Source organism: Sinocyclocheilus grahami, unplaced genomic scaffold (genome assembly GCF_001515645.1).
Source record: "Sinocyclocheilus grahami isolate Dianchi unplaced genomic scaffold, SAMN03320097.WGS_v1.1 scaffold1550.1, whole genome shotgun sequence".
Classification (NCBI taxonomy): domain Eukaryota; kingdom Metazoa; phylum Chordata; class Actinopteri; order Cypriniformes; family Cyprinidae; genus Sinocyclocheilus; species Sinocyclocheilus grahami.
This window is the reverse complement of record NW_015506729.1, coordinates 146,009-158,216: the sequence shown is the minus strand read 5'-3', so window position 1 is coordinate 158,216 and position 12,208 is coordinate 146,009. Positions and strand designations below refer to the sequence as shown.

Here is a 12,208-nt window from a genome sequence, read left to right as displayed (position 1 = left end):
TCTGACAACATGTCGAAAATTTTAGGGCTGCTTTTGCAGCCGAAAGTGAGGCAGACGGAAAAGTAAAATGTATTATGCCAGCAGATGCCAAATAAATGCCAAAAATCCGGGTGAATGGGCATCACTTTAAAGGCAGAGGTGATGTCGACTTTGGCCAGCCAAGCGCCGTGACCTGCGTTTTTGATCAGGGTAATGGCTTGATCAATGTCATGGTAGTGGAGAGAAAATTCTTCGAGCGGAATGAGGCTGTTAACGCTTGGGAACGGGGAATTATGCGGGGATGAGAGATCGATTATGAGGCGTTTTTTTACCTGATAATTTCGTGGTAGCTACACCGATGGGGCTAACATGGAAAACATTAAAGGGAGGGATGGAAAAGGGGCCGATCATGAAGTTTGCGTCGGTTTCTTTTTTAATTAGGAGATCGACTGTTTCGGGTTCGGCGAGAGCGGACTGGAGATTGGGGCAGATGAGCCTTAGGGAGGGGAGTTTTCTGACACCGGGGTGAAAGCCATGTGAGAGACCCGATAGTAGATAATCCGTAAAAAGGGAGTCAGGGTGATGAAGCAATTCTGAAGACAAACAAGAAACATTTACAGGAGTCGATAAGTATTGTTTAGCATTTTTATTTGCAGCTTTTTGCACTGGACATATCAAGCAGGCGTGAGCGCCGCCACAAAAATTGCAAACATGCATGAAACGGCAGCGCTGCCTTGAGCATCTGCCAGTATTAAAACTGGTGCAGACCTGGCTATGAGTGGGAGCTGAGCGGCGGCGTTAGGTGGAAGTGGGGGGAAAGGGGGTGGTTGGGATGTCTAGGAGACGCGGGATATAGCTGGTGGATTTGGGCTGGGATGGCTCGGAGCAGGGGGGAATAGATGGGTTGATTAGAGGGCATGTAATGGTGGAGTGGGTGACGGATTGGCAGACCGCGCAAGATATGTTGCGGCAGCCTAAAAATACTCTGTTATGGAGTTTGGTGTTCAAAGCCTCCCAGTAAGGACATTGGTTCCACTGGGCCACTCAGATGGCGCATTTAGCTGCGAATAATTTGTGGTAGTCGTAAAAGTGAGAACCGCTGTATGATAACGCGAGTTCGGTGACTATCGCGAGATAATCGACGAGCTTGTGTCTCCTGTGAGGAAAAACATTGCAGATGACTTCTATGTAACGGGTGAAAGCGATCGTGAATTCAGCAAATGATAAAATACGTGATGGGTTGTGCGCCGTGTTTTTCACGTGACAGAAAATCTGCCGCAGTCGATTTGGCGATCTGCAGACGAAGGTGAAATTGGTGACAAAAGGGAAAAAAGATCTACATCCGCACCTGCCAAGATCTGTGTTCTGATGTTGCTGGCCACGGGGGGTGGTTCCAAGGTGAGGGCGTTCGGAGGGGTGGGTAGAGGCGTGGTGGAAGAAAGTGAGAAGGAAGAGTGAGCGAGGGGAAGTGGAAAGGTAGTCGCCGGAACCGCTTGCGGAGGCACGCTCACTCTTGGGGCAGTTCCGGGGACGGAATAGGAAGGGGGAAAGAGAGGGGGAATGATGGGCATTGGGGCCTGCGTCATTAGCGGAGGCATGCTCGCGCTTGGGACAGCTCCGGGAGCGGAAGAAAAAGGAGGAAAAAAGAGAGGGGGAATGGCGGGGGTCGGGGCCTGCGCCATTAGCGGAGGCACGCTCGCGCTGGAGATGGACGGTGGGGCTGCGGGCCATGGGTAGGGAAGGGGGTACAGAGTGGTGTGAGGCGAGGGTTGCAGGCAGGTCTGCGCCGCTAGCGGAGGTGTGCTCACGCTGACGTGGCAGCTTGTGGAGATTGGAGCTGGCACTTCGCCAAGATGGGATGCGAGCTGACGCTCAGTGGATGGAGGAGGGGGTCTGGGGCTGGCGGCATCCGGGGGGCGGCCCCGGTTGTGGAGATTGGAGCTGGCACTTCGCCAAGATGGGATGCGAGCTGACGCTCAGTGGATGGAGGAGGGGGTCTGGGGCTGGCGGCATCCGGGGCGCGGCCCAGGCTTGCTTAAGGCTTTTTGCTGCGGCCTAACGGCTGGAAGCCCATCTTCGAAGGAGTGGTGGTTAGCTGGGGCCGTGAGTACGGAACGCTGCGGCCCTGGCTCGCTTTATCCGCGGACTTGGATGGAGGAGGAGAGCTTGGAGGCGCCCCTGTTTGGAGGGAAGTATAGAGGGCGAGTAGATCCGCCTTGACCGACCGTCGTGGGACGTTGACGCCGGAGCTAATGAGCGCCTGGCATAGTCCGGTCACGGTCCATTTTTCCACAGCTGGGGCGGAGGAGAGGGCTGAAGCGTAGGAGGACGCTGGAGAAGGTGGCTGACGCCTGGAAGGCGAAGGTGATGGCATGCCTCGGTGTCTGGAGGTATGAGCGACGGCGGCGCAGGAAGGCCGGTGGCCCCATGTTGCAGCCGCGGGCTCGATTATGGTGTCCTGCGGAGCGCTGGGGCGCTGAACGGTGACTGGAGACGCCGGAGGACCCGTGGTGTCGAACACGTTGTCGTCTGGGAAAAGTTCGATCTCTGACATGTTTGCGGCGATTGGATGTGCCAATGCTGAAAGACTAGAGATAATGAAGGTAAGGCTGCTTTGATTATTTATAGAGGTTCTCTCTTGTGCTGATTGGATAGATGGTGTAATTACTGATGATGGACTGGCCGTGTTAATTATCTGCGCGTGCTCCTCCCGAAATTTGTTAATAAAACATCACTTATTCTACACCGCTCTGTCCCTTCTCCCATAAACACGCTGATCATTTCCTGCTTTTATGAAGCCCCTCCCTCAGAAATACGTGATAGGCTCAGATTGGTTAGCTAGCCCAGTGTGTTGTGATTGGCTAAATCGCCTCTAGTGCATGGATCGCTTTTTTAAACGTCACCTCAGCGACATGTGCTCCGGTTGTATTGTAAACAAATGCCTTTGTCTATATTGCTTATCAGTTTGAGCCCGACTGAGAAGCAGAGGATATTATTGAAGAGGATCGTGCAGAACCTGTGCAAGCACGGCTTTTAATGGTAGTCCTATGTTTTTTGTTTTTTGTTTGTTGTTGTCTCACACTTTTAGATACGCTGTTATTTGTAAATGCTACTGCCAGAATTTTAAAAGACTATCTCTGTTTGCATTTAAAGGGCTCATGTCACATCACAGTAGAGTCAGCTGTCTTAACCATGGCTTGTGTACTGCAAACATATACCAGCTTCATCACTGTGTCTGTCACGCGACTCTGTTCCCTTTTCTGGCTTGAACTGATGGTAAAACTAATTACATTATTTACTGTCTTTACATTTATTTTGAAAGATGAAGCTCGCGATTATGGTAAGGGGCGTTACATTTCCGACGCGTGCTTGTGGTGTTCGGCCAATCACAATGCACTGGGTCAGCTGGCCAATCAGAGCAGACTGCGCTTGTCAAAGGAGGGACTTTGTAGAAAACTAAGTGTTTGAGAGAGGCGGGGCATAGAGGACCTACAATAATGTACAGTATTTGACAAATAATGTGTTTTTTGAACATTAAAGCATGTCAACATATTCTGTTACACCAAATACACAAAATAATGATCTTTAAAAAAGCATCATATGACCCCTTTAACTTTCAGCGCCACAACTTATTGTGCAATATAACACAGCAGATATTGTTTATGCTCAAACAACAACATTACACACTAACTAATGTTTAAAAAGTGAAATCGCAATCAACCACCCTCATTTCAGAGATAAAATGTATCTTTCAAAATAACAGAGAAAGAGTATTACAGACATGAAACAATTGAAATGTTATTACACTTGTCACCATTTTAAATCAAAATGTAAATAAAAAAGATTTAATTTCAGTTTATGTATATGGTCAAAATTGCCCTTAATGAACACTGAGCAAATTACAGTTTTTTACAATCGCTAGGACACATTTCTCAATACTAAAGCTTTTTCAAAACTTTTTTTACACAGTTCTCCTAACCAACTTTCAGCTTGGCACAGCAGTTCATTTCACATTCAAAATGCACAACAGCTATCAAAACACTTCATACATGTCTGAGACCGGCTCATTCTTTCATAACACTAGCAAAGGTTGTCAGTTAACAAACACACTTGGTCATCTATAAAACAAAGACCTAAAAAACACTAACAACAGGTGGCATTAAACAATGCTTTCTTCTGTAAAAGAAGGACACCTACTAAGGATCTACTGTTTACAGCAAAATATGTTACTGTAATAAATTAGACATGATGCTGTATATATATATATATATATATATATATATATATATATATTTGTATTTTTGTTTTTGGAAGTTATTCCAAAATGCAAGAATTTGTATATACACCGGTAGGAATCCTAATCAACTCTATGTACTGCATTTGGCCACAGATTCTCCTCCACATCACATCGTATGTCATCTAGGGCAATACACCTAGGAAAGAATATTTTGGCATGCCTGATCCATTCCTGGCAATCTACTGCTGATATGTCCAGGCATCCTGCATTCATTGCGTCAAGGAGGGACATTTGATCATGAGGATGGTGGTCATAAACCTTCAGGACTCTTGAAATAGTCGTTATGCTTACACTGTGAATATTTGCAAATGTAATGTTGTCTGCCAATACTCTGTCTCGAATTTCTGTGAGTTTTATGGCCTTGTTTCTGATGACCATGTCAACCATTGTCGTTTCCTGCATATCAGTGAGAGGTAAACGTTGGGTCCTGCAGTAAGCAGAAATGCATAAGCAATACCACACAAGAAGGTTTGGAGGAGATGGTCTTGCAGAATACAACTTACCTTTTGGTTTGCCGGAAAACTCTAACAATTGATGCCACTGTTGAGCATTGAAGATTTATCTGTACTCTCAGACCAGCCTCTCTTATTGAAAGACCATGATTTATTACATGATCGATTATAGTCGCCCTGATCTCATCTGAGACTACAGCTCTTGATCTTCCTCTTATTCTTCTTCCACCATACATACGTCTCCCTCTTGCTCTTTCAGCCACTTCCTTATGTCTGACTTGGTCCATGTTTACATCACAATGCAAATTATTCCTAAAAAAAATATTCTAAATATATTATAATAAAATATTATTGTAGAAATGCAGAAAATTGCTGTTTTATTTAGTTTTGTATTTTGTTATTGTTTAGAGAGCAGAGCAGAAGGCTCCTTATGCTTTCAAATTGCTCTCGAGGTACTTTGGTGTCATGCAATGATCAGTGCGCAGCTTCAAGTCGAACGAATGAACAAACAAACATGTGCACATGTATTTGCATCACTTTGATCATTCTCACCTTCTCACATGTGATATGCCATGATTGGTCTATTATGTACAATACCTGCATGTTATTGGTCAAATTACTTTGGATGTTTTAGGCAATATAAAAATCCTGACCAGGAACATACAGTGCTTATACTCTACTTGGATGTGCAGTACATCCTGTTTGATTTTGCATGAATCTATCCTATGTAAATATAACCCTGAGAATAAACTTATGTTATGGTAGTAGCCTACACTGGCTCTTTGTGTCTGCTTGATCATTCTCCCAGGACCCTGTGCTGTTGCTGCTGCTCTACACTAAAGGGGTTGACACAACAGTTCTTGGTTGATGACTGATAGCATTGAGACAACAAATAGTCTCTCTTAAATTTAATCGAACAACTCTGGGGACTCGTCCATTTGTAAATAACACTGTATCGTGGAGCAATGAAGGTTTATCAGAGCGTCCTGCCACTCTTCAATTGCCAGTTCCTACACACTCTGGGTAAACGATGTGTTTTGATAACATACATTTAAAAACCATTTGCTAGTTTACTTTTTATATAAAAATAAAATATATTTAATTCGTATTTATTTAAACATCTTTGTATTTGCAATCACTGATTACTTTGCACCATGTTTTCACAGCTTTCGACTACTGTGATGAGCGGTAACCTGAAGCAGATAGACGCTGGGTCTGGCTCAGTGGTTGGAGTGAACAATCTTAATGAAGCATTTGTCCTGATTGATAATGTCTTCACAAAGATCAGCGGGTCTCTAAAGCACTTCAGTGTTGGTCCTGCTGGTCAGCTGGGGGTTAATACAGCAAACAACATCTTCAAGTTTCAGAGTGGCAACTTTATTCAGTTTCCAGGTGAAGAGTTGCAGTGAGCAAAATTACAGAAAATATATCTTTAATAGGACATTAATGTACATTAATGTGTCTTAATTTGAAGTCTTTTTTTTTTTTAATCCATGGTCCAAAATATATCATCTTATTGTTGATTTTCCATTTAAACTAATCTTTCATCGAACCTGTTGATTGTGTTGTTAGGGCTTCTCAAACAGGTGGATGCTGGAGGTGATCAGATCATTGCAGGTGTCAATATGCATGATGACATATTCTGTTTAAATATGGACGCTAACAACAAATGGCCATCCAGCACCACTCCTTGGGTTAATATTAATGGAAAGCTGAAGTATTACAGCTGTGGCCCGTACAGCTGTTGGGGAGTGAACAGCAATGACAATATCTACATCATAAGGGTAATGTCACAATGTTAAATACAAGAGCTGGAGAACAAGTTCAAGTGCACCAAAGTGTACATCAAAAATAAAGAAATAAACTGGAGTGGAAGCAGATAAATGCTAGAGAAGTTTCTTGATGTGACTGTATGATGACTGACTGCATTGTATCTCTTTCGGTCTTGTGCAGGATGTGTCTAATAATGTCTGTTCTGGGTCCGGCAGCTTCGTGAATATTCCTGGACTTCTGTCCATGATTGAAGTAGCAACTGATGGCAGCGTCTTTGGTGTCAACTCTCAAGGGAACTTATACCAAAGGTGAGCTGAGCAGTCATAATATTACAAGTTATATGAACAAAAGTGATGAATTCATGAAGAATTATTATGCTGTATTCAAGAAACCATCATTTTTGTCTATTGCAGAACTGGAGTCACTCTCTCCAAAGCAAACAACATCTTCAAGTTTCAGAGTGGTTCCTTCATTCAGTTTCCAGGTGAAGAGTTACAGAGAGCAAAATTAAGAAAAAAAGACAAGTTTACCCAGTCATGAATTTACATGTTTTAATTTTAAAATGTTTAATTTTAAACTTTAATTTCCCAAAGACATCATCTTACAGTTTATGGTCCCTATTAATATTTCATCCAACCTGTTGATTGTGTTGTTAGGGCTTCTCAAACAGGTGGATGCTGGAGGTGATCAGATCATTGCAGGTGTCAATATGAATGATGATATATTCTGTTTAAATATGGATGCTAATGACAAATGGCCATCCAGCACCACTCCTTGGGTTCAAATTAATGGAAAGCTGAAGTATTACAGCTGTGGCCCGTACAGCTGTTGGGGAGTGAACAGCTATGACTATATCTTCATCATAAGGGTAATGACACAATGTTAAACACAAGAGCTGGAATTAAATACACCAGGTTTAAAAGTACAACAATAAAGTAGATATCATGCAAAGGTTAATTTTTTCTTCAAAGTAATCAGTCATTATTAACAGAAAACTAAAAGCTTGATTATACTTTCTTTTCTTCTTGCTGTTGAATGAATAAAGCATTATAAAAGTATCTTTCTCATCAGTGTTGTGTTTCTTTTGTTTAATATTCGGTTCTGTGGTTCTCAAACTGCGAGGCAGTTTCAGGATATACACAGCACAACTGTGGAAATTTACACAGTTCACAATTTATTCAAATTATTCATGTTTTTAATTCTAATATCTAATTACATTTTTAGTACATATTTATGCATCTATAAAGCCGACATTTTTAGAGGATGTTATCAGTGAAGGATTTAAGGATTCAAATTAGCAACTTGTCTTTCTGCAGTTTCAAGAGAGCAAATCACATTACTTTCTATAGGCCTATATAGCTACTTGTGTAACCATTTAACTTATTAATTTCAATAATTTTATATCAACAATTATTATATAAAAGCAACAGCAATACAACTTCCATAATAGCTGACAATAGCCATAACGTAAATGCAGCTGTTTAGTTTAGCTGTTTAATTTAAGCGCTGATAATTAATACGCAAAACTACACTTCCCATAATCCAGTTCTTCAAGGGCGGTTCCACATAGGCTTCACTGAAACGGACGTTCGCGCGCATCGAATAAGCTTCTGTTTAAACTCGGTTTATCCTACATTTACCTAACGACATCACGTAAGTCATTTGATACATGCAGCAGTTTATAATTTTAGAGCACGACTATAATATTAGCAGACATGTTGCAATAACAGATTGTTTCATTGAAAAAAATCTGTTGCCAAATGGCCATCTTGCTGCGCGTGCGGCCTTGTTGGTTCTTATAGTAACGTTAGTTATAAACGAGGGACGCCATTGATTCTTTTCTGTTTAATACAAGGAAAACGCAACAAGTTAAAGTGCAAGCATTGCTTCTTTGGAAAGCAAATGGGTTTTTTTGCAAACACTTGTATGCTAGAGCATCATTGCAAAGCACCAGGATGCAACCATTAAGTTGTTACCTGCACGCAGATTTGGAATATTTTTGTTTCATAATTAGCTTCAAGCAACGTAGCCCTAAATGCATTAGCTTAAATGGGACATATGCTTTTCACAATTGTATTTTTTGTTTTCCATTTAAATAGCATTGTTGTCCTTTTCAGAATGCCAAAGTCAAAGGAAATGTTGTCTTCTAACTCAGAGAGTGACTCTGACAGTGAAGTTGATACGAAGGTATAATAACCTCACATTACACTTTTAGCTAATTGAAAGAAAAGCACATCACATCCAAGAGTATTTACATCTCAAATTTGTACATTAATTGAGAATAACCAACAGTTTTGTGTTGCCAGAACAATACAACTATCATGCAAAATCCACTGTTCCAATGTTACATGCTTTGTATTCAATGTCAAATTCTGAAATTCAGGCCAAGCGAAAGAAGCAGGCAACACCTGAGAAGCCATCAAAGAAACAAAAAAGTGGAGAAACCTCAAAAGTGTCATCTGCGTCCAAAAGCAGCAGCAGCAGCAGCAGCAAAAATGACAATATGTTCCAGGTGAAGAATGCTATGACAATATATATATATATATATACATACATATACATACAGTATGTATGTGTGTGTGTGTGTGTGTGTCAGGGGCATTTCCTCCAAGGAGGCAAGGGAGGGGCAGTGCCTCCTCAAAATATTGAATGAGAAAATACATTTGTAAATGGAACAACACCAATAATACAAAATATAAAATTTAAAAAGTGTATAAATCACTAGTTTTTCTAAAGAAATAGTGTCCAACAGCGACACCAGCATGTAAAGTTAGAGTGGGAGTTCGCATCTCTCTCGCCTCCCCTGAGCTCATTGAGTTTTAACCTAGAAAATGTGACTGGGCATGAATTTACATTTGATTTAAAAAAAGAAAAAAGAAACTTTGAGCACTTTGCCTCCTCATTTCATAACACCACCATTCACCATTGATGTATGTATAGTGTAGGTGTGTATTATATAAATGGGATTGTATTGTTTTCTCTTTTTTTAAGATAGGAAAGATGAGGTATGTGAGTGTTCGGGATTTCAAGGGAAAAGTGCTGATTGATATCCGGGAATACTGGATGGACCAGGAAGGTGAAATGAAACCAGGCCGGAAAGGTTGGTGCTATAGGTTCAAATGTGACGGTAGGAATGCCACCTGGTGGAGATCGTGCTGCTTGTTTTAAATCAGTGGGAAAGGGCTGCTCTATGGGGGTTTGATTTTTTAAAAATCCACATCTAAGAGGAAACGAAGACAGAAAAAATAACTAGAAGCACACATGCACAATATACTGAGATGGTCATGTGGTTCACCCCTGTTTATGCTTCTGGTTGTGTAGGCAATTTTGAGAATAACCAACAGTTTTGTGTTGCCAGAACAATACAACTATCATGCAAAATCCACTGTTCCAATGTTACATGCTTTGTATTCAATGTCAAATTCTGAAATTCAGGCCAAGCGAAAGAAGCAGGCAACACCTGAGAAGCCATCAAAGAAACAAAAAAGTGGAGAAACCTCAAAAGTGTCATCTGCGTCCAAAAGCAGCAGCAGCAGCAGCAGCAAAAATGACAATATGTTCCAGGTGAAGAATGCTATGACAATATATATATATATATATATATACATACAGTATGTATGTGTGTGTGTGTGTGTGTGTGTGTGTGTGTCGGGCATTTCCTCCAAGGAGGCAAGGGAGGGGCAGTGCCTCCTCAAAATATTGAATGAGAAAATACATTTGTAAATGGAACAACACCAATAATACAAAATATAAAATGTAAAAAGTGTATAAATCACTAGTTTTTCTAAAGAAATAGTGTCCAACAGCGACACCAGCATGTAAAGTTAGAGTGGGAGTTCGCATCTCTCTCGCCTCCCCTGAGCTCATTGAGTTTTAACCTAGAAAATGTGACTGGGCATGAATTTACATTTGATTAAAAAAAGAAAAAAGAAACTTTGAGCACTTTGCCTCCTCATTTCATAACACCACCATTCACCATTGATGTATGTATAGTGTAGGTGTGTATTATATAAATTGGATTGTATTGTTTTCTCTTTTTTTTAAGATAGGAAAGATGAGGTATGTGAGTGTTCGGGATTTCAAGGGAAAAGTGCTGATTGATATCCGGGAATACTGGATGGACCAGGAAGGTGAAATGAAACCAGGCCGGAAAGGTTGGTGCTATGGGTTCAAATGTGACAGTAGAAATGCCACCTGGTGGAGATCGTGCTGCTTGTTTTAAATCAGTGGGAAAGGGCTGCTCTATGGGGGTTTGATTTAAAAAAAATCCACATCTAAGAGGAAACGAAGACAGAAAAAATAACTAGAAGCACACATGCACAATATACTGAGATGGTCATGTGGTTCACCCCTGTTTATGCTTCTGGTTGTGTAGGCAATTTTGGTAATATTCAATATCCAATTATAATATAGTTTTGAACATGTTTATTCTTAAAACAGATTTGGGTTACATGGATTATGCCTAAATGGACTTTGCTGTAGTCTACAAGGGAATACACACACAAAAACATATATACACATAAAATAAAATTCAAAATATACCCTATATACATATTCCATTTGAAGATGCAGGAAGTAGGGTTCTGATGCCGTTTTAGGGGGGCGTGGCAGAGTCTTAACTTTGATAAAGAATATCTCTTTGGTTTTGAGACTTTAGTCTTTGCAACTTCAGGGATCTTATCTATGCACAATCAGCTTGTAACACTCCAAAGAGAAAGGAAAACTTGAAATCGCATCATATGATACCTTTAAGTGCTAGTTAGCAACAGCACACTAATGTAGTTATCAAAAAGACTCACAATACGTGCATGTAAATAATCAAACAACATGCAGTATAAATGGTCTTTAAGTTTTGCTGTCCATCCTCAACCTAACCACAGGCTCTACTCTTCACCACAACGGTAACACTACAAAACCAACATAACAGAAACCTATGTAAATCCTAACATAACACAACATTTAAGTACTAATTTATGTCTCTCTATGTTAATCTTGTGTAAAAACACACAAAATAACACTTAATTTCTACATTTATTTTCCTTGTTGTCTGATGCAGAGCATGCTGGGATCTAGAAAACGCAATCATTTTAAGTTCACCTTATTACAACAACATTTACTGAACTTATTTCAATTAAGTCCAATTAACTTTCATTATTATTTGAGTGGTTAACTCATTTAATTTAATTAATTTCACTATTCGGTTTTACAGTGAAGTAAACATGTATAATATATAACCAAATAAATGAGAAAACGAATGTCAAATAAAATAAATAAATGACACACAGTTTAAAGTAAAAATCAGCAAACAATGTGGAACCAATTAAATAAGAAACGAATGTTTAAAAAAACTTCCAAAATCACCTTAGATAAACGGCAAAAGTCAACAGGCTTTTCAAAATCCCAAATATTGCCAAACAGGCGCTTTTGCATCTAGTTTCGAAACTGAATCATCCGCGATCGTCTTGTCTGTCTCACCTCACTCTTCTGGTCAGTCAGCTCGACTCACTCTCCTCACTGGAGAAATGAAATCTGATCTGTGATGCTGTCGTTCGGCACGTTACATTGAGCAGCCACTTTCAGTTTTTAATTGTAGTGTCTGTTCTTTTACTGAACTAAATGATTTTTATTACTATAAAAAAAAATTCTAAACAACGGTGGGGGTCGGTGCCGCGGTGGGCAAGTGACGTAACCGGTGTTGCGGCTTAAC

The 12,208-nt window shown here is 40.6% G+C and overlaps 3 protein-coding genes across 3 annotated transcripts in view; all 3 read left to right on the top strand.

Moving 5' to 3' along the window:
* Positions 1-5,684: 5,684 nt before the first annotated feature.
* LOC107571108 (fish-egg lectin-like) lies at positions 5,685-6,813 on the top strand. Its single transcript, XM_016257381.1, has 4 exons — positions 5,685-5,762; positions 5,895-6,120; positions 6,301-6,512; positions 6,682-6,813. Exons 1-4 carry the CDS (start codon positions 5,694-5,696, stop codon positions 6,811-6,813), a joined length of 639 nt encoding a protein of 212 aa, XP_016112867.1. The 5' UTR covers positions 5,685-5,693.
* A 1,214-nt stretch (positions 6,814-8,027) lies between these two features.
* LOC107571117 (activated RNA polymerase II transcriptional coactivator p15-like) lies at positions 8,028-9,684 on the top strand. Its single transcript, XM_016257392.1, has 4 exons — positions 8,028-8,154; positions 8,619-8,688; positions 8,885-9,013; positions 9,493-9,684. Exons 2-4 carry the CDS (start codon positions 8,620-8,622, stop codon positions 9,667-9,669), a joined length of 375 nt encoding a protein of 124 aa, XP_016112878.1. The 5' UTR covers positions 8,028-8,154; position 8,619; the 3' UTR covers positions 9,670-9,684.
* A 231-nt stretch (positions 9,685-9,915) lies between these two features.
* The window catches only part of LOC107571107 (activated RNA polymerase II transcriptional coactivator p15-like), a 3,724-nt gene continuing 1,431 nt past the window's right edge, over positions 9,916-12,208 (top strand). The window contains exons 1-2 of the mRNA XM_016257380.1: positions 9,916-10,065; positions 10,547-10,655. Coding sequence (XP_016112866.1) covers positions 9,916-10,065; positions 10,547-10,655 — 259 coding nt within the window. The remainder of the gene's footprint in view (positions 10,066-10,546; positions 10,656-12,208) is intronic.

What these genes read in the sequence shown, in the direction of transcription:
- LOC107571108 (XM_016257381.1), top strand. Translation starts at nt 5,694, where the DNA reads ATGAAGGTTTATCAGAGCGTCCTGCCACTCTTCAATTGCCAGTTCCTA. An exon ending in ACACTCTGGGTAAACGATGT is followed by an intron (nt 5,763 to 5,894) that starts GTTTTGATAACA and finishes ATGTTTTCACAG; the next exon opens with CTTTCGACTACTGTGATGAG. An exon ending in ACAATATCTACATCATAAGG is followed by an intron (nt 6,513 to 6,681) that starts GTAATGTCACAA and finishes GGTCTTGTGCAG; the next exon opens with GATGTGTCTAATAATGTCTG.
- LOC107571117 (XM_016257392.1), top strand. Translation starts at nt 8,620, where the DNA reads ATGCCAAAGTCAAAGGAAATGTTGTCTTCTAACTCAGAGAGTGACTCT. An exon ending in ACAGTGAAGTTGATACGAAG is followed by an intron (nt 8,689 to 8,884) that starts GTATAATAACCT and finishes TCTGAAATTCAG; the next exon opens with GCCAAGCGAAAGAAGCAGGC. An exon ending in AAAATGACAATATGTTCCAG is followed by an intron (nt 9,014 to 9,492) that starts GTGAAGAATGCT and finishes TCTTTTTTTAAG; the next exon opens with ATAGGAAAGATGAGGTATGT.